Source organism: Gymnodraco acuticeps, unplaced genomic scaffold (genome assembly GCF_902827175.1).
Source record: "Gymnodraco acuticeps unplaced genomic scaffold, fGymAcu1.1, whole genome shotgun sequence".
NCBI classification, from domain to species: Eukaryota; Metazoa; Chordata; class Actinopteri; order Perciformes; family Bathydraconidae; genus Gymnodraco; species Gymnodraco acuticeps.
Genome location: NW_022989938.1, coordinates 21,556 through 44,752, shown reverse-complemented (window position 1 = coordinate 44,752; position 23,197 = coordinate 21,556). Strand labels below are relative to the sequence as shown.

Below are 23,197 nucleotides of genomic sequence, written 5' to 3'. Positions count from 1 at the left end.
GTGTTAACCAGTGGCCTCCAGGTGTTCATAAAGCCACAAAGTCACTTGAAGTTAAAAACAAATCTCAGTCGTTATTTATATTCCATAACCTTTGACCTCATATCCTTTGGGATTGCTTTTAGTGATGAAAGGTGCTTTAAGAATATATATATATATATGTGTGTATAACCATAACCTTTGACCTCATATCCTTTGGGATTGCTTTTAGTGATGAAAGGTGCTTTAAGAATATATATATATCTATATGTGTGTATAACCATAACCTTTGACCTCATACCCTTTGGGATTGCTTTTAGTGATGAAAGGTGCTTTAAGAATATATATATATCTATATGTGTGTATAACCATAACCTTTGACCTCATACCCTTTGGGATCGCTTTTAGTGATGAAAGGTGCTTTAAGAATATATATATATCTATATGTGTGTATAACCATAACCTTTGACCTCATACCCTTTGGGATCGCTTTTAGTGATGAAAGGTGCTTTAAGAATCAAATGTATTATTATTATTGTTGTTATGAATCATGCTGAGGAACAGCTGTTAGCTCTGCTTAGCACAGTCAATAACCTGAGAGGGTCCAAGGATCATCGGATCAATCACTCATGAGCCACATGTTGGTGTGAGGTAAGGGTCAGCAGCTGCTACTAACATGTACTATCATCATCATCATCATCATCATCATCATCATCATCATCTTCATCATAAAACAGCTGTTCTGCTCAGCTGGATTTGGCCACGTCTCCCATCAGAGAGGCTCCAGATGTAACTCTGAGGTCTGTCTACCCCTCAGGTGAGTCTCTGAGGCAAGTTAAGGGTCTCTGAGGCAAGTTAATGGTCTCTCAGGTGAGTTAAGGGTCTCTGAGGCAAGTTAAGGGTCTCTGAGGCAAGTTAAGGGTCTCTGAGGCGAGTTAAGGGTCTCTCAGGCGAGTTAAGGGTCTCTCAGGTGAGGGTCCAGGTACATTAAGGTGTATATATTGATAGTTATAGATCAGCTGTTGGACTCACGTTGGATTTGGCCACGTTCCCCCGCAGAGTGATGTTCTTGCTGTGCTTCTCGTTGGCCATGCGGATCCTCTGTTTGGCCACCATCTTCTTCTCTTGAGTGGTTTCTCACTGGTTCCCGGTGGTTCTGATGGTTCTGATGGTTCTGGTGGTTCTGGGGAGTTTTCCTGCGTCTTCTTCTCTGGTGGAGGACTGCAGACTGGGAGCCGCTTCTCTTGTCTACGTCCTCAAAAAGAGTAAGTCCCGCCTCCTCAGCCCCACCGGAAAAGCTGCTTCCGTCATCAAGTTACCTGCTGTCAAAGCGAGACGAACTTCCGGTGTGGTCCTCCAAAATATATTTAAGGAACACTGCTTCGCTTTAAAACTGGTTTCCAGGAATAGTCATTATATGATTAAGATCAAAGGACAGTACAGTAAAGTAAGTATTATCGTATATGTACTTATAAAAGTAGCTTAACACCACGTATTTAATACTATTTAACTGATCTCCACACTGGGCGCTTTTACTCTGACACCGGAAGTGACCTCTCTGCACGCGGCACTCCAACAGCTTAACGCATTTCTAAAACACGAAACATTTCTAAAAACAGTTTTTTTATAATGAATGGATGAAATCGGTTTAGATATCAATCAGAAACCCCGCGGTTTGTTTCAGAATAAAAAAATATAAACATTTTTCAGATGTTTTGACTGACGTGTCGCGGACCGTACGCTGATGTGGCACTGGAAGCCCCGCCCACTTCCAATACGTGTTTGCACTGACGTATTTCTGCTGACGTAGGGTTTACTTCTTCTTCCGGTTCACACAAACATGGCGCAACCCATCCCGCTGTTAGCAGGTGGGTAACTTTTTAATGTTTACTTTAATAAACACGTTGTTGTTGTTATTGTTTGTGTTGTTAGAGTAGCTGCAGACTGAGAGCTGCGCGTGGTGCTGAACAGAAACACCCTGCACCAAACTCAAAATCTGGTGTTTTAATTTAAACAGATGTATTTACAGCCTAAAGGTAAAGGTAAAGACTTCAGGTAAAGACTTCAGGTGAATCAGTGAAGACGTCGGAGTCATTCGGCTTTAAATAAATACATAAATAACCTTCAATATATGAAATAATCCTCTGAAATCTCTCCATGCTGTTCCTCTCTGTACCAGCGTCTGTGAGGAAAACAGTGATGATTTGGAGATAAAAAGTTAAAATCCAGTCAGAATATAAATGATATTTCAGCCGAATTAAATAACAGCTTCTGATGTTTCAGGAAAGGTCTTCAGAGTGGTTTTATTCCACAGGTTTCTCATATTTTAAACAGAAACTGTGTTTAAATAATAGATTTCCTGACAGAGTCTGGAGACCACCGATCAGTTCAACATCTGCTGTTTTTATTTATTTTAACACATGTTTTATTTTATATCTTAAATCATCTGCTGTTAACTAAATAGTTTATTATTAATAATACATATATTTAATGTTTCAGTGCGAGGGTCAGACGGCACTTCTCTGCTGTCCGGACCCACCTGTGAGCCGCTGGCCAACTTCAACAGGTAACACACACACACACACACACACACACACACACACACACACACACACACACACACACACACACACGCACACACACACACACACACACACAAAAAACTGAATAAAGGTTAATCTTATCTTATGTATGTATGTCTGTGTGTGTCTGTCTGTCTGTGTGTTTCTGTCTGTCTGTGTGTGTGTGTGTGTGTCTGTGTGTGTCTGTCTGTGTGTGTGTGTGTGTGTCAGGGATGCGCGGCCCTCCAGGTGTGTGACCTTCAGCCGAGATGGGTCTCTGTTCGGCTGGTGCAACGGACACAGGTCACTATTACACTCTCACAATAACTATATATATATAATCATATTAATAAATACAACAATCAATAATATGTTTTCCTGTGCGTCAGTGTGTCTGTGGTGCGGTGTGCAGACGGATCCCTGCTCTCGACCTTTGACCTCCCCAAGACCTCCGTGCTGAAGATCTCTCCTCAGAACACCGTGCTGGCTACCTGGCAGCCCTACAGCAGTGTGTAGCACACACACACACACACACACACACACACACACACACACACACACCTGGCAGCCCTACAGCAGTGTGTAGCACACACACACACACACACACACACACACACACACACACACACACCTGGCAGCCCTACAGCAGTGTGTAGCACACACACACACACACACCTGGCAGCCCTACAGCAGTGTGTAATACACACACACACACACACACACACACACACACACACACCTGGCAGCCCTACAGCAGTGTGTAGCACACACACACACACACACACACACACACACACACACACACACACACACCTGGCAGCCCTACAGCAGTGTGTAGCACACACACACACACACACACACCTGGCAGCCCTATAGCAGTGTGTAATACACACACACACACACACACACACACACACACACACACACCTAGCAGCCCTACAGCAGTGTGACTACATTCATATACATGTATAAGGATATAGAAAATAATACGCGTGTGTTTGTGTGTGTGTGTGTGTGTGTGTGTGTGTATGTATGTGTGCAGAGGCTCAGGACAGTGCTCAGGGAGACCCTAACCTCCAGCTGTGGGACGTACAGAGCGGTCAGCTGCTCAAAGCTCTGTACCAGAAGAAGATGGAGTCATGGTGAGCACTGACACACCCTCTCACACACACACACTCTCACACACACTCAGACTCTCATGCTGCGCTGTGATTGGCTGCAGGTGTCCCAGCTGGTCTGCAGATGAGCAGATTGCAGTGCGGAGCGTCAACAACGAGCTGCACTTCTACGAGAACAACGACTTCAGTAAGACCCCCCTCCGTCATAACACCAGAGGCCTGTACGACCAAGCCAGTTCAACATAACCTGGATCTCTCGAAGTTAACCGGCTTACCTAGCCCCAAACACACGCGCTCTCGCTAAGCGGTCCTACGACGCTGGTTATCAACTCGTTAACTCAAGCCAGGGTTTCTCTGTCCGGCTGAGTGCGCGTTCACATGAAAGGGGCGGGGCTAGCAACATTTGACCAATCACAAACATGGAGAAGCGCACTGACAGCACAGCGTCATACTTCCTGAATGAAAAGTCAACTATAATATTAGACATATGAAGAAGTTAAACTTTAAACATCCATGACTTAAACACTTGATCCAGGATCAAAGCCACAGAGCTGCACCTGCAAGGTGAATACATATGAAGGTAGATATGGTGCAAAATGCGAGAGCTTGTAAAACCTGATGTGAGCACTTGCAGAAAAAGATCTGAGCTTGTGTGCATACATTTACACTTGTATGAAATATCCTTGTATCTGTGAACCACTTCTGAAGTCACAGAAGAAGAAAAAAAGTGTTGTAGCTTGTAGAAAACAAATTAACTTAGTGATGAAATGTTCACTTGCAGAAAAATACATATTTTTTAAATATATTTTCCATTACAACTGCAACTTGGTTATTACAACCTCTCAAATCAGTCATTACAACTTCACGAGTCTGCTCTGTGGCAGTATACATCCACCAACCTGCTCTGTGGCAGTATACATCCACCAACCTGCTCTGTGGCAGTATACATCCACCAACCTGCTCTGTGGCAGAATACATCCACGAGTCTGCTCTGTGGCAGTATACATCCACGAGTCTGCTCTGTGGCAGAATACATCCACCAACCTGCTCTGTGGCAGAATACATCCACGAGTCTGCTCTGTGGCAGAATACATCCACCAACCTGCTCTGTGGCAGAATACATCCACGAGTCTGCTCTGTGGCAGAATACATCCACAAGTCTGCTCTGTGGCAGTATACAACCACCAACCTGCTCTGTGGCAGAATACATCCACGAGTCTGCTCTGTGGCAGAATACATCCACGAGTCTGCTCTGTGGCAGTATACATCCACGAGTCTGCTCTGTGGCAGTATACATCCACGAACCTGCTCTGTGGCAGAATACATCCACGAGTCTGCTCTGTGGCAGAATACATCCACGAGTCTGCTCTGTGGCAGTATACATCCACCAACCTGCTCTGTGGCAGAATACATCCACGAACCTGCTCTGTGGCAGAATACATCCACGAGTCTGCTCTGTGGCAGAATACATCCACGAGTCTGCTCTGTGGCAGAATACATCCACGAGTCTGCTCTGTGGCAGAATACATCCACCAACCTGCTCTGTGGCAGAATACATCCACGAACCTGCTCTGTGGCAGAATACATCCACCAACCTGCTCTGTGGCAGAATACATCCACCAACCTGCTCTGTGGCAGAATACATCCACGAGTCTGCTCTGTGGCAGAATACATCCACCAACCTGCTCTGTGGCAGAATACATCCACCAACCTGCTCTGTGGCAGAATACATCCACGGGTCTGCTCTGTGGCAGAATACATCCACCAACCTGCTCTGTGGCAGAATACATCCACCAACCTGCTCTGTGGCAGAATACATCCACGAACCTGCTCTGTGGCAGAATACATCCACGAGTCTGCTCTGTGGCAGTATACATCCACGGGTCTGCTCTGTGGCAGAATACATCCACCAACCTGCTCTGTGGCAGAATACATCCACCAACCTGCTCTGTGGCAGAATACATCCACGGGTCTGCTCTGTGGCAGAATACATCCACCAACCTGCTCTGTGGCAGAATACATCCACCAACCTGCTCTGTGGCAGTATACATCCACCAACCTGCTCTGTGGCAGAATACATCCACGAACCTGCTCTGTGGCAGAATACATCCACGAACCTGCTCTGTGGCAGAATACAACCACGAACCTGCTCTGTGGCAGAATACATCCACGAACCTGCTCTGTGGCAGAATACAACCACGAACCTGCTCTGTGGCAGAATACAACCACGAACCTGCTCTGTGGCAGAATACATCCACCAACCTGCTCTGTGGCAGAATACATCCACGAACCTGCTCTGTGGCAGAATACATCCACGAACCTGCTCTGTGGCAGAATACAACCACGAACCTGCTCTGTGGCAGAATACATCCACCAACCTGCTCTGTGGCAGAATACATCCACGAACCTGCTCTGTGGCAGAATACATCCACCAACCTGCTCTGTGGCAGAATACATCCACGAACCTGCTCTGTGGCAGAATACATCCACCAACCTGCTCTGTGGCAGAATACATCCACGAACCTGCTCTGTGGCAGAATACATCCACCAACCTGCTCTGTGGCAGAATACATCCACGAGTCTGCTCTGTGGCAGAATACATCCACGAACCTGCTCTGTGGCAGAATACATCCACCAACCTGCTCTGTGGCAGTATACATCCACCAACCTGCTCTGTGGCAGAATACATCCACCAATCTGCTCTGTGGCAGAATACATCCACGAGTCTGCTCTGTGGCAGAATACATCCACGAGTCTGCTCTGTGGCAGAATACATCCACGAGTCTGCTCTGTGGCAGAATACATCCACCAACCTGCTCTGTGGCAGAATACATCCACGAGTCTGCTCTGTGGCAGAATACATCCACGAGTCTGCTCTGTGGCAGAATACATCCACGAGTCTGCTCTGTGGCAGAATACATCCACCAACCTGCTCTGTGGCAGAATACAACCACCAACCTGCTCTGTGGCAGAATACATCCACCAACCTGCTCTGTGGCAGAATACATCCACCAACCTGCTCTGTGGCAGAATACATCCACGAACCTGCTCTGTGGCAGAATACATCCACCAACCTGCTCTGTGGCAGAATACATCCACGAACCTGCTCTGTGGCAGAATACATCCACCAACCTGCTCTGTGGCAGAATACATCCACGAACCTGCTCTGTGGCAGAATACATCCACCAACCTGCTCTGTGGCAGAATACATCCACCAACCTGCTCTGTGGCAGAATACATCCACCAACCTGCTCTGTGGCAGAATACATCCACGAACCTGCTCTGTGGCAGAATACATCCACGGGTCTGCTCTGTGGCAGAATACATCCACCAACCTGCTCTGTGGCAGAATACATCCACCAGTCTGCTCTGTGGCAGAATACATCCACGAGTCTGCTCTGTGGCAGAATACATCCACGAGTCTGCTCTGTGGCAGAATACATCCACGAACCTGCTCTGTGGCAGAATACATCCACGAACCTGCTCTGTGGCAGAATACATCCACGAGTCTGCTCTGTGGCAGAATACATCCACCAACCTGCTCTGTGGCAGAATACATCCACGAGTCTGCTCTGTGGCAGAATACATCCACCAACCTGCTCTGTGGCAGAATACATCCACCAACCTGCTCTGTGGCAGAATACATCCACCAACCTGCTCTGTGGCAGAATACATCCACCAACCTGCTCTGTGGCAGAATACATCCACGAGTCTGCTCTGTGGCAGAATACAACCACCAACCTGCTCTGTGGCAGAATACATCCACGAGTCTGCTCTGTGGCAGAATACATCCACGAGTCTGCTCTGTGGCAGAATACATCCACGAACCTGCTCTGTGGCAGAATACATCCACGAGTCTGCTCTGTGGCAGAATACATCCACGAGTCTGCTCTGTGGCAGTATACATCCACGAACCTGCTCTGTGGCAGTATACATCCACCAACCTGCTCTGTGGCAGTATACATCCACGAACCTGCTCTGTGGCAGTATACATCCACCAACCTGCTCTGTGGCAGAATACATCCACGAACCTGCTCTGTGGCAGTATACATCCACCAACCTGCTCTGTGGCAGAATACATCCACGAACCTGCTCTGTGGCAGAATACATCCACGAACCTGCTCTGTGGCAGAATACATCCACCAACCTGCTCTGTGGCAGAATACATCCACGAACCTGCTCTGTGGCAGTATACAACCACTAACCTGCTCTGTGGCAGAATACATCCACCAACCTGCTCTGTGGCAGAATACATCCACGAACCTGCTCTGTGGCAGAATACATCCACCAACCTGCTCTGTGGCAGAATACATCCACTAACCTGCTCTGTGGCAGAATACATCCACCAGTCTGCTCTGTGGCAGAATACATCCACCAACCTGCTCTGTGGCAGAATACATCCACGAACCTGCTCTGTGGCAGAATACATCCACGAGTCTGCTCTGTGGCAGAATACATCCACGAGTCTGCTCTGTGGCAGTATACATCCACGAACCTGCTCTGTGGCAGTATACATCCACGAACCTGCTCTGTGGCAGTATACATCCACCAACCTGCTCTGTGGCAGAATACATCCACCAACCTGCTCTGTGGCAGAATACATCCACCAACCTGCTCTGTGGCAGTATACATCCACCAACCTGCTCTGTGGCAGAATACATCCACGAACCTGCTCTGTGGCAGAATACATCCACGAACCTGCTCTGTGGCAGAATACATCCACCAACCTGCTCTGTGGCAGAATACATCCACGAACCTGCTCTGTGGCAGTATACAACCACTAACCTGCTCTGTGGCAGAATACATCCACCAACCTGCTCTGTGGCAGAATACATCCACGAACCTGCTCTGTGGCAGAATACATCCACCAACCTGCTCTGTGGCAGAATACATCCACTAACCTGCTCTGTGGCAGAATACATCCACCAGTCTGCTCTGTGGCAGAATACATCCACGAGTCTGCTCTGTGGCAGAATACATCCACGAACCTGCTCTGTGGCAGAATACATCCACGAACCTGCTCTGTGGCAGAATACATCCACGAACCTGCTCTGTGGCAGAATACATCCACGAGTCTGCTCTGTGGCAGAATACATCCACGAACCTGCTCTGTGGCAGAATACATCCACGAGTCTGCTCTGTGGCAGTATACATCCACCAACCTGCTCTGTGGCAGAATACATCCACGAGTCTGCTCTGTGGCAGAATACATCCACCAACCTGCTCTGTGGCAGAATACATCCACGAACCTGCTCTGTGGCAGAATACATCCACGAGTCTGCTCTGTGGCAGAATACATCCACGAGTCTGCTCTGTGGCAGAATACATCCACGAACCTGCTCTGTGGCAGAATACATCCACGAGTCTGCTCTGTGGCAGAATACATCCACCAACCTGCTCTGTGGCAGAATACATCCACGAGTCTGCTCTGTGGCAGAATACATCCACCAACCTGCTCTGTGGCAGAATACATCCACGAGTCTGCTCTGTGGCAGAATACATCCACCAACCTGCTCTGTGGCAGAATACATCCACCAACCTGCTCTGTGGCAGAATACAACCACCAACCTGCTCTGTGGCAGAATACATCCACAAGTCTGCTCTGTGGCAGAATACATCCACCAACCTGCTCTGTGGCAGAATACATCCACGAACCTGCTCTGTGGCAGAATACATCCACGAACCTGCTCTGTGGCAGAATACAACCACCAACCTGCTCTGTGGCAGAATACATCCACAAGTCTGCTCTGTGGCAGAATACATCCACCAACCTGCTCTGTGGCAGAATACATCCACGAACCTGCTCTGTGGCAGAATACAACCACCAACCTGCTCTGTGGCAGAATACATCCACAAGTCTGCTCTGTGGCAGTATACAACCACCAACCTGCTCTGTGGCAGAATACATCCACGAACCTGCTCTGTGGCAGAATACATCCACGAGTCTGCTCTGTGGCAGAATACATCCACGAGTCTGCTCTGTGGCAGAATACATCCACGAGTCTGCTCTGTGGCAGAATACATCCACGAGTCTGCTCTGTGGCAGAATACATCCACGAGTCTGCTCTGTGGCAGAATACATCCACGAGTCTGCTCTGTGGCAGAATACATCCACGAGTCTGCTCTGTGGCAGAATACATCCACGAGTCTGCTCTGTGGCAGAATACATCCACCAACCTGCTCTGTGGCAGAATACATCCACGAGTCTGCTCTGTGGCAGAATACATCCACCAACCTGCTCTGTGGCAGAATACATCCACGAACCTGCTCTGTGGCAGAATACATCCACCAACCTGCTCTGTGGCAGAATACATCCACGAACCTGCTCTGTGGCAGAATACATCCACGAGTCTGCTCTGTGGCAGAATACATCCACGGGTCTGCTCTGTGGCAGAATACATCCACGGGTCTGCTCTGTGGCAGAATACATCCACGAACCTGCTCTGTGGCAGAATACATCCACGAGTCTGCTCTGTGGCAGAATACATCCACGAACCTGCTCTGTGGCAGAATACATCCACGAGTCTGCTCTGTGGCAGAATACATCCACGGGTCTGCTCTGTGGCAGAATACATCCACGAACCTGCTCTGTGGCAGAATACATCCACCAACCTGCTCTGTGGCAGAATACATCCACCAATCTGCTCTGTGGCAGAATACATCCACGGGTCTGCTCTGTGGCAGAATACATCCACGAGTCTGCTCTGTGGCAGAATACATCCACCAACCTGCTCTGTGGCAGAATACATCCACCAACCTGCTCTGTGGCAGTATACATCCACCAACCTGCTCTGTGGCAGAATACATCCACGAACCTGCTCTGTGGCAGAATACATCCACGAACCTGCTCTGTGGCAGTATACATCCACGAACCTGCTCTGTGGCAGAATACATCCACGAACCTGCTCTGTGGCAGAATACATCCACGAACCTGCTCTGTGGCAGAATACATCCACGAACCTGCTCTGTGGCAGTATACATCCACCAACCTGCTCTGTGGCAGAATACATCCACCAACCTGCTCTGTGGCAGAATACATCCACCAACCTGCTCTGTGGCAGAATACATCCACGAACCTGCTCTGTGGCAGTATACATCCACGAACCTGCTCTGTGGCAGAATACATCCACGAACCTGCTCTGTGGCAGAATACATCCACCAACCTGCTCTGTGGCAGAATACATCCACGAGTCTGCTCTGTGGCAGTATACATCCACGAACCTGCTCTGTGGCAGAATACATCCACGAACCTGCTCTGTGGCAGAATACATCCACGAACCTGCTCTGTGGCAGAATACATCCACGAACCTGCTCTGTGGCAGAATACATCCACGAACCTGCTCTGTGGCAGAATACATCCACGAGTCTGCTCTGTGGCAGAATACAACCACCAACCTGCTCTGTGGCAGTATACAACCACCAACCTGCTCTGTGGCAGAATACATCCACCAACCTGCTCTGTGGCAGAATACATCCACGAACCTGCTCTGTGGCAGAATACATCCACCAACCTGCTCTGTGGCAGAATACATCCACCAACCTGCTCTGTGGCAGAATACATCCACGAACCTGCTCTGTGGCAGTATACATCCACCAACCTGCTCTGTGGCAGAATACATCCACCAACCTGCTCTGTGGCAGAATACATCCACCAACCTGCTCTGTGGCAGAATACATCCACGAACCTGCTCTGTGGCAGAATACATCCACCAACCTGCTCTGTGGCAGAATACATCCACCAACCTGCTCTGTGGCAGAATACATCCACCAACCTGCTCTGTGGCAGAATACATCCACGAACCTGCTCTGTGGCAGAATACATCCACGAACCTGCTCTGTGGCAGAATACATCCACCAACCTGCTCTGTGGCAGAATACATCCACCAACCTGCTCTGTGGCAGAATACATCCACGAACCTGCTCTGTGGCAGAATACAACCACGAACCTGCTCTGTGGCAGAATACAACCACGAACCTGCTCTGTGGCAGAATACATCCACCAACCTGCTCTGTGGCAGAATACATCCACGAACCTGCTCTGTGGCAGAATACATCCACCAACCTGCTCTGTGGCAGTATACATCCACCAACCTGCTCTGTGGCAGTATACATCCACCAACCTGCTCTGTGGCAGAATACATCCACGAACCTGCTCTGTGGCAGAATACATCCACGAACCTGCTCTGTGGCAGAATACATCCACGAACCTGCTCTGTGGCAGAATACAACCACGAACCTGCTCTGTGGCAGAATACAACCACGAACCTGCTCTGTGGCAGAATACATCCACCAACCTGCTCTGTGGCAGAATACATCCACGAACCTGCTCTGTGGCAGAATACAACCACGAACCTGCTCTGTGGCAGAATACATCCACGAACCTGCTCTGTGGCAGAATACAACCACGAACCTGCTCTGTGGCAGAATACATCCACCAACCTGCTCTGTGGCAGAATACATCCACCAACCTGCTCTGTGGCAGTATACATCCACCAACCTGCTCTGTGGCAGAATACATCCACGAACCTGCTCTGTGGCAGAATACATCCACCAACCTGCTCTGTGGCAGAATACATCCACGAACCTGCTCTGTGGCAGTATACATCCACCAACCTGCTCTGTGGCAGAATACATCCACGAACCTGCTCTGTGGCAGAATACATCCACCAACCTGCTCTGTGGCAGAATACATCCACGAGTCTGCTCTGTGGCAGAATACATCCACGAGTCTGCTCTGTGGCAGAATACATCCACGAGTCTGCTCTGTGGCAGAATACATCCACCAACCTGCTCTGTGGCAGAATACATCCACGAGTCTGCTCTGTGGCAGAATACATCCACGAGTCTGCTCTGTGGCAGAATACATCCACGAGTCTGCTCTGTGGCAGTATACATCCACGAACCTGCTCTGTGGCAGAATACATCCACCAACCTGCTCTGTGGCAGAATACATCCACGAACCTGCTCTGTGGCAGAATACATCCACGAACCTGCTCTGTGGCAGAATACATCCACCAACCTGCTCTGTGGCAGAATACATCCACGAGTCTGCTCTGTGGCAGAATACATCCACCAACCTGCTCTGTGGCAGAATACATCCACGAGTCTGCTCTGTGGCAGAATACATCCACGGGTCTGCTCTGTGGCAGTATACATCCACCAACCTGCTCTGTGGCAGAATACATCCACGAACCTGCTCTGTGGCAGAATACATCCACGGGTCTGCTCTGTGGCAGAATACATCCACGAGTCTGCTCTGTGGCAGTATACATCCACGAACCTGCTCTGTGGCAGAATACATCCACGGGTCTGCTCTGTGGCAGTATACATCCACGAGTCTGCTCTGTGGCAGAATACATCCACGAACCTGCTCTGTGGCAGAATACATCCACGAACCTGCTCTGTGGCAGAATACATCCACCAACCTGCTCTGTGGCAGAATACATCCACCAACCTGCTCTGTGGCAGAATACATCCACGAACCTGCTCTGTGGCAGTATACATCCACCAACCTGCTCTGTGGCAGAATACATCCACGAACCTGCTCTGTGGCAGTATACATCCACCAACCTGCTCTGTGGCAGAATACATCCACGAACCTGCTCTGTGGCAGTATACATCCACCAACCTGCTCTGTGGCAGAATACATCCACGAACCTGCTCTGTGGCAGAATACATCCACCAACCTGCTCTGTGGCAGAATACATCCACGAACCTGCTCTGTGGCAGTATACATCCACCAACCTGCTCTGTGGCAGAATACATCCACCAACCTGCTCTGTGGCAGTATACATCCACCAACCTGCTCTGTGGCAGAATACATCCACCAACCTGCTCTGTGGCAGAATACATCCACGAACCTGCTCTGTGGCAGAATACATCCACCAACCTGCTCTGTGGCAGAATACATCCACGAACCTGCTCTGTGGCAGAATACATCCACCAACCTGCTCTGTGGCAGTATACATCCACGAACCTGCTCTGTGGCAGAATACATCCACGAACCTGCTCTGTGGCAGAATACAACCACGAACCTGCTCTGTGGCAGAATACATCCACCAACCTGCTCTGTGGCAGAATACATCCACGAACCTGCTCTGTGGCAGAATACAACCACGAACCTGCTCTGTGGCAGAATACATCCACGAACCTGCTCTGTGGCAGAATACATCCACCAACCTGCTCTGTGGCAGTATACATCCACGAACCTGCTCTGTGGCAGAATACATCCACGAACCTGCTCTGTGGCAGAATACAACCACGAACCTGCTCTGTGGCAGAATACATCCACCAACCTGCTCTGTGGCAGAATACATCCACGAACCTGCTCTGTGGCAGAATACAACCACGAACCTGCTCTGTGGCAGAATACATCCACGAACCTGCTCTGTGGCAGAATACATCCACCAACCTGCTCTGTGGCAGAATACATCCACGAACCTGCTCTGTGGCAGAATACATCCACGAACCTGCTCTGTGGCAGTATACATCCACCAACCTGCTCTGTGGCAGAATACATCCACGAACCTGCTCTGTGGCAGAATACAACCACGAACCTGCTCTGTGGCAGAATACAACCACGAACCTGCTCTGTGGCAGAATACATCCACGAGTCTGCTCTGTGGCAGTATACATCCACCAATCTGCTCTGTGGCAGAATACATCCACCAATCTGCTCTGTGGCAGAATACATCCACGAACCTGCTCTGTGGCAGAATACATCCACGAACCTGCTCTGTGGCAGAATACAACCACCAACCTGCTCTGTGGCAGAATACATCCACCAACCTGCTCTGTGGCAGAATACATCCACCAACCTGCTCTGTGGCAGAATACATCCACGAACCTGCTCTGTGGCAGAATACATCCACCAACCTGCTCTGTGGCAGAATACATCCACGAACCTGCTCTGTGGCAGTATACATCCACGAACCTGCTCTGTGGCAGAATACAACCACCAACCTGCTCTGTGGCAGTATACATCCACGAGTCTGCTCTGTGGCAGTATACATCCACGAACCTGCTCTGTGGCAGAATACAACCACCAACCTGCTCTGTGGCAGAATACATCCACCAACCTGCTCTGTGGCAGTATACATCCACGAACCTGCTCTGTGGCAGAATACAACCACCAACCTGCTCTGTGGCAGAATACATCCACCAATCTGCTCTGTGGCAGAATACATCCACGAGTCTGCTCTGTGGCAGAATACATCCACCAACCTGCTCTGTGGCAGTATACATCCACGAGTCTGCTCTGTGGCAGTATACATCCACGAACCTGCTCTGTGGCAGAATACATCCACCAACCTGCTCTGTGGCAGAATACATCCACCAATCTGCTCTGTGGCAGAATACATCCACGAGTCTGCTCTGTGGCAGAATACATCCACCAACCTGCTCTGTGGCAGAATACATCCACGAGTCTGCTCTGTGGCAGAATACATCCACCAACCTGCTCTGTGGCAGAATACATCCACGAGTCTGCTCTGTGGCAGAATACATCCACCAACCTGCTCTGTGGCAGAATACATCCACGAGTCTGCTCTGTGGCAGAATACATCCACGAGTCTGCTCTGTGGCAGAATACATCCACCAACCTGCTCTGTGGCAGTATACATCCACGAACCTGCTCTGTGGCAGAATACATCCACGAACCTGCTCTGTGGCAGAATACATCCACCAACCTGCTCTGTGGCAGAATACATCCACGAACCTGCTCTGTGGCAGAATACATCCACCAACCTGCTCTGTGGCAGAATACATCCACCAACCTGCTCTGTGGCAGAATACATCCACCAACCTGCTCTGTGGCAGAATACATCCACGAACCTGCTCTGTGGCAGAATACATCCACCAACCTGCTCTGTGGCAGAATACATCCACGAACCTGCTCTGTGGCAGAATACATCCACCAACCTGCTCTGTGGCAGAATACATCCACCAACCTGCTCTGTGGCAGAATACATCCACGGGTCTGCTCTGTGGCAGAATACATCCACGGGTCTGCTCTGTGGCAGAATACATCCACGAACCTGCTCTGTGGCAGAATACATCCACGAGTCTGCTCTGTGGCAGAATACAACCACGAACCTGCTCTGTGGCAGAATACATCCACGAACCTGCTCTGTGGCAGAATACATCCACCAACCTGCTCTGTGGCAGAATACATCCACGAACCTGCTCTGTGGCAGAATACATCCACCAACCTGCTCTGTGGCAGAATACATCCACCAACCTGCTCTGTGGCAGAATACATCCACCAACCTGCTCTGTGGCAGAATACATCCACCAACCTGCTCTGTGGCAGTATACATCCACCAACCTGCTCTGTGGCAGAATACATCCACGAACCTGCTCTGTGGCAGAATACATCCACCAACCTGCTCTGTGGCAGAATACATCCACCAACCTGCTCTGTGGCAGAATACATCCACCAACCTGCTCTGTGGCAGAATACATCCACCAACCTGCTCTGTGGCAGAATACAACCACCAACCTGCTCTGTGGCAGAATACAACCACCAACCTGCTCTGTGGCAGAATACATCCACGGGTCTGCTCTGTGGCAGAATACATCCACCAACCTGCTCTGTGGCAGAATACATCCACCAACCTGCTCTGTGGCAGAATACATTCACCAACCTGCTCTGTGGCAGAATACATCCACGAGTCTGCTCTGTGGCAGAATACATCCACCAACCTGCTCTGTGGCAGAATACATCCACGAACCTGCTCTGTGGCAGAATACATCCACGAGTCTGCTCTGTGGCAGAATACATTCACCAACCTGCTCTGTGGCAGAATACATCCACGAGTCTGCTCTGTGGCAGAATACATTCACCAACCTGCTCTGTGGCAGAATACATCCACCAGTCTGCTCTGTGGCAGAATACATCCACCAACCTGCTCTGTGGCAGAATACATCCACGAGTCTGCTCTGTGGCAGAATACATCCACGAACCTGCTCTGTGGCAGAATACATCCACGAGTCTGCTCTGTGGCAGAATACATCCACGAACCTGCTCTGTGGCAGAATACATCCACGAACCTGCTCTGTGGCAGAATACATCCACCAACCTGCTCTGTGGCAGTATACAACCACTAACCTGCTCTGTGGCAGAATACATCCACCAGTCTGCTCTGTGGCAGAATACATCCACGAACCTGCTCTGTGGCAGAATACATCCACTAACCTGCTCTGTGGCAGAATACATCCACCAGTCTGCTCTGTGGCAGAATACATCCACGAGTCTGCTCTGTGGCAGAATACATCCACGAACCTGCTCTGTGGCAGAATACATCCACGAACCTGCTCTGTGGCAGAATACATCCACGAACCTGCTCTGTGGCAGAATACATCCACGAACCTGCTCTGTGGCAGAATACATCCACGAGTCTGCTCTGTGGCAGAATACATCCACGAACCTGCTCTGTGGCAGAATACATCCACGAGTCTGCTCTGTGGCAGAATACATCCACGAGTCTGCTCTGTGGCAGAATACATCCACCAACCTGCTCTGTGGCAGAATACAACCACCAACCTGCTCTGTGGCAGAATACATCCACAAGTCTGCTCTGTGGCAGAATACATCCACCAACCTGCTCTGTGGCAGAATACATCCACGAACCTGCTCTGTGGCAGAATACATCCACGAACCTGCTCTGTGGCAGAATACAACCACCAACCTGCTCTGTGGCAGAATACATCCACAAGTCTGCTCTGTGGCAGAATACATCCACGAGTCTGCTCTGTGGCAGAATACATCCACGAGTCTGCTCTGTGGCAGAATACATCCACGAGTCTGCTCTGTGGCAGAATACATCCACGAGTCTGCTCTGTGGCAGAATACATCCACGAGTCTGCTCTGTGGCAGAATACATCCACCAACCTGCTCTGTGGCAGAATACATCCACGAGTCTGCTCTGTGGCAGAATACATCCACGAGTCTGCTCTGTGGCAGAATACATCCACCAACCTGCTCTGTGGCAGAATACATCCACGAACCTGCTCTGTGGCAGAATACATCCACCAACCTGCTCTGTGGCAGAATACATCCACGAACCTGCTCTGTGGCAGAATACATCCACGAGTCTGCTCTGTGGCAGAATACATCCACCAACCTGCTCTGTGGCAGAATACATCCACGGGTCTGCTCTGTGGCAGAATACATCCACGGGTCTGCTCTGTGGCAGAATACATCCACGAGTCTGCTCTGTGGCAGAATACATCCACCAACCTGCTCTGTGGCAGAATACATCCACGAACCTGCTCTGTGGCAGAATACATCCACGAGTCTGCTCTGTGGCAGAATACATCCACGAACCTGCTCTGTGGCAGAATACATCCACGAGTCTGCTCTGTGGCAGAATACATCCACGGGTCTGCTCTGTGGCAGAATACATCCACGAACCTGCTCTGTGGCAGAATACATCCACCAACCTGCTCTGTGGCAGAATACATCCACGGGTCTGCTCTGTGGCAGAATACATCCACGAGTCTGCTCTGTGGCAGAATACATCCACGAGTCTGCTCTGTGGCAGAATACATCCACCAACCTGCTCTGTGGCAGAATACATCCACCAACCTGCTCTGTGGCAGTATACATCCACCAACCTGCTCTGTGGCAGAATACATCCACGAACCTGCTCTGTGGCAGAATACATCCACGAACCTGCTCTGTGGCAGTATACATCCACGAACCTGCTCTGTGGCAGAATACATCCACCAACCTGCTCTGTGGCAGTATACATCCACCAACCTGCTCTGTGGCAGAATACATCCACCAACCTGCTCTGTGGCAGAATACATCCCAACCTGCTCTGTGGCAGAATACATCCACGAACCTGCTCTGTGGCAGTAATACATCCACGAACCTGCTCTGTGGCAGAATACATCCACGAACCTGCTCTGTGGCAGAATACATCCACGAAGCTGCTCTGTGGCAGAATACATCCACGAAGCCTGCTCTGTGGGCAGATACATCCACGAACCTGCTCTGTGGCAGAATACATCCACGAAGTCCTGCTCTGTGCAGTAATACATCCACGAGTCTGCTCTGTGGCAGTAAGTATACATCCACGACCTGCTCTGTGGCAGAATACATCCACGAACCTGCTCTGTGGCAGAATACATCCACGAACCTGCTCTGTGGCAGAATACATCCACGAACCTGCTCTGTGGCAGAATACATCCACGAGTCTGCTCTGTGGCAGAATACAACCACCAACCTGCTCTGTGGCAGTATACAACCACCAACCTGCTCTGTGGCAGAATACATCCACCAAACCTGCTCTGTGGCAGAATACATCCACGAACCTGCTCTGTGGCAGTATACATCCACCAACCTGCTCTGTGGCAGAATACATCACCAACCTGCTCTGTGGCAGAATAACATCCACCAACCTGCTCTGTGGCAGAATACATCCACCAACCTGCTCTGTGGCAGAATACATCCACCAACCTGCTCTGTGGCAGAGAATACATCCACGAACCTGCTCTGTGGCAGAATACATTCCACCAACCTGCTCTGTGGCAGAATACATCCACCAACCTTGCTCTGTGGCAGAATACATCCACCAACCTGCTCTGTGGCAGAATACATCCACGAACCTGCTCTGTGGCAGAATACATCCACCAACCTGCTCTGTGGCAGCAATACATCCACCAACCTGCTCTGTGGCAGAATACATCCACGAACCTGCTCTGTGGCAGAATACAACCACGAACATGCTCTGTGGCAGAATACAACCACGAACCTGCTCTGTGGCAGAATACATCCACCAACCTGCTCTGTGGCAGAATACATCCACGAACCTGCTCTGTGGCAGAATACATCACCAACCTGCTCTGTGCAGTATACATCCACCAACCTGCTCTGTGGCAGTATGACATCCACCAACCTGCTCTGTGGCAGAATACATCCACGAACCTGCTCTTGGGGCAGAATACATCCACGAACCTGCTCTGTGGCAGAATACATCCACGACCTGCTCTGTGGCAGAATACAACCACGAAACCTGCTCTGTGGCAGAATACAACCACGAACCTGCTCTGTGGCAGAATACATCCACCAACCTGCTCTGTGGCAGAATACATCCCGAACCGCTCTGTGGCAGAATACAACCACGAACCTGCTCTGTGGCAGAATACATCCACGAGTCTGCTCTGTGGCAGAAGACATCCACCAGTCATGCTCTGTGGCAGAATACATCCACCACCTGCTCTGTGGCAGAATACATCCACCAACTGCTCTGTGGCAGTATACATCCACGAACGCTCTGTGGCAGAATACATCCACGAACCTGCTCTGTGGCAGAATACATCCACCAATCTGCTCTGTGGCAGAATACATCCACCAACCTGCTCTGTGGCAGAATACATCCACGAGTCTGCTCTGTGGCAGAATACATCCACGAACCTGCTCTGTGGCAGAATACATCCGGTCTGCTCTGTGGCAGAATACATCCACGAGTCTGCTCTGTGCAGAATACATCCACGAGTCTGCTCTGTGGCAGAATACATCCACCAGTCTGCTCTGTGGCGAATACATCCACGAACCTGCTCTGTGGCAGAATACATCCACGAGTCTGCTCTGTGGCAGAATACATCCACCAGTCTGCTCTGTGGCACAGAATACATCCACGAACCTGCTCTGTGGCAGAATACATCCACGAACCTGCTCTGTGGCAGAATACATCCACGAACCTGCTCTGTGGCAGAATACATCCACGAACCTGCTCTGTGGCAGAATACATCCACGAGTCTGCTCTGTGGCAGAATACATCCACGAACCTGCTCTGTGGCAGAATACATCCACGAGTCTGCTCTGTGGCAGAATACATCCACCAACCTGCTCTGTGGCAGAATACATCCACGAACCTGCTCTGTGGCAGAATACATCCACCAACCTGCTCTGTGGCAGAATACATCCACCAATCTGCTCTGTGGCAGAATTAGGGTTGGGAACCGAAACTCGGTTCCAGATGAGAACCGATAAGAAAATGCCGGGTACCGGGTACCCATACAAAATACACAATTTCGGTTCTGCTTAACGGTTCCTAAACGCGGTAGACCCTGTATTCCAGCGGGTCCGTCTGCACCGCGGTGCTGCGGTGACCCGGTGGAATACAGGGCGGACCTGGAGAATCACAGAACGGCCGGTCGTCAGCGGGGCCGTTGACGGCCGGCACCGCCCTTCATTTTTTTAAACGGCATCATATAAATTGCGCTGACAGGCGACAGAGGTCCACAATTGCCCCGCAGCGATGCTCCCCCGCCCTCCCGTAGACATTTCACGAGCTCAGTCACTTCATAACACCAAGATAGGTCGCGGTAAACACTCTGAGTGAGGCTCCACTACACTAAAAAATAAAATAAAAGGCAAAGTGTAATGCCTGTTAATAGCTTGCCACAGGCATAGCTCAGTTAAAATAAAGCACAGCTATTGTGCAATACATTTGTATTGCATGTATATTTTTTAGTAACAATTTCAGTTAAAGCTTTTAAGAATAAATATATTTTTGTTATCTAAACGTTTGACCTCTTTATTTTACAATTTTGGAATCGAAACGGGGAATCGATAAGAACCGGAATCGATAAGCAGAACCGGAATCGAAATCGGAATCGATAAATTTCAAACGATACCCATCCCTAGGCAGAATACATCCACCAACCTGCTCTGTGGCAGAATACATCCACCAACCTGCTCTGTGGCAGTATACATCCACCAACCTGCTCTGTGGCAGAATACATCCACCAACCTGCTCTGTGGCAGAATACATCCACCAATCTGCTCTGTGGCAGAATACATCCACCAACCTGCTCTGTGGCAGAATACATCCACCAACCTGCTCTGTGGCAGAATACATCCACCAACCTGCTCTGTGGCAGAATACATCCACCAACCTGCTCTGTGGCAGAATACATCCACCAACCTGCTCTGTGGCAGAATACATCCACGAGTCTGCTCTGTGGCAGAATACAACCACCAACCTGCTCTGTGGCAGAATACATCCACGAGTCTGCTCTGTGGCAGAATACATCCACGAACCTGCTCTGTGGCAGAATACATCCACCAACCTGCTCTGTGGCAGAATACATCCACCAACCTGCTCTGTGGCAGAATACATCCACCAACCTGCTCTGTGGCAGAATACATCCACAACCTGCTCTGTGGCAGAATACATCCACGTGCTCTGTGGCAGAATACATCCACCAACCTGCTCTGTGGCAGAATACATCCACGAGTCTGCTCTGTGGCAGAATACAACCACCAACCTGCTCTGTGGCAGAATACATCCACGAGTCTGCTCTGTGGCAGAATACATCCACCAACCTGCTCTGTGGCAGAATACATCCACGAACCTGCTCTGTGGCAGAATACATCCACGAGTCTGCTCTGTGGCAGAATACATCCACCAACCTGCTCTGTGGCAGAATACATCCACCAACCTGCTCTGTGGCAGAATACATCCACCAACCTGCTCTGTGGCAGAATACATCCACGAGTCTGCTCTGTGGCAGAATACAACCACCAACCTGCTCTGTGGCAGAATACATCCACGAGTCTGCTCTGTGCAGAATACATCCACCAACCTGCTCTGTGGCAGAATACATCCACCTGCTCTGTGGCAGTACATCCACGAACCTGCTCTGTGGCAGAATACATCCACCAACCTGCTCTGTGGCAGAATACATCCACCAACCTGCTCTGTGGCAGAATACATCCACCAACCTGCTCTGTGGCAGAATACATCCACCAACCTGCTCTGTGGCAGAATACATCCACGAACCTGCTCTGTGGCAGAATACATCCACGAACCTGCTCTGTGGCAGAATACATCCACCAACCTGCTCTGTGGCAGAATACATCCACGAACCTGCTCTGTGGCAGAATACATCCAACCTGCTCTGTGGCAGAATACATCCACGAACCTGCTCTGTGGCAGAATACATCCACGAGTCTGCTCTGTGGCAGAATACATCCACCAACCTGCTCTGTGGCAGAATACATCCACGAACCTGCCTGTGGCCAGAATACATCCACGAACCTGCTCTGTGGCAGAATACATCCACCAACCTGCTCTGTGGCAGAATACATCCACGAGTCTGCTCTGTGCAGAATACATCCACGAATGACTCTGTGGCAGAATACAATCACGAGTCTGCTCTGTGGCCAGAATACATCCACCAACCTGCTCTGTGGCAGAATACATCCACCAACCTGCTCTGTGGCAGATACATCCACCAACCTGCTCTGTGGCAGAATACATCCACAACCTGCTCTGTGGCAGTAATACATCCACCGAACCTGCTCTGTGGCAGAATACATCCACGAACCTGCTCTGTGGCAGAATACATCCACCAACCTGCTCTGTGGCAAGGAATACATCCACCAACCTGCTCATGTGGCAGAATACATCCACCAACCTGCTCTGTGGCAGAATACATCCACGAAACCTGCTCTGTGGCAGATACATCCACCAACCTGCTCTGTGGCAGAATACATCCACCAACCTGCTCTGTGGCAGAATACATCCA

General features: G+C 49.9%; 1 protein-coding gene across 1 annotated transcript in view; it reads left to right on the top strand.

Moving 5' to 3' along the window:
* Window positions 1-879: 879 nt before the first annotated feature.
* Window positions 880-23,197, top strand: part of eif2a (eukaryotic translation initiation factor 2A) — a 38,820-nt gene continuing 16,502 nt past the window's right edge. The window contains 6 exon segments of the mRNA XM_034210079.1: window positions 880-1,241; window positions 2,476-2,542; window positions 2,769-2,840; window positions 2,927-3,045; window positions 3,580-3,679; window positions 3,760-3,842. Coding sequence (XP_034065970.1) covers window positions 1,136-1,241; window positions 2,476-2,542; window positions 2,769-2,840; window positions 2,927-3,045; window positions 3,580-3,679; window positions 3,760-3,842 — 547 coding nt within the window. The 5' untranslated portion in view covers window positions 880-1,135.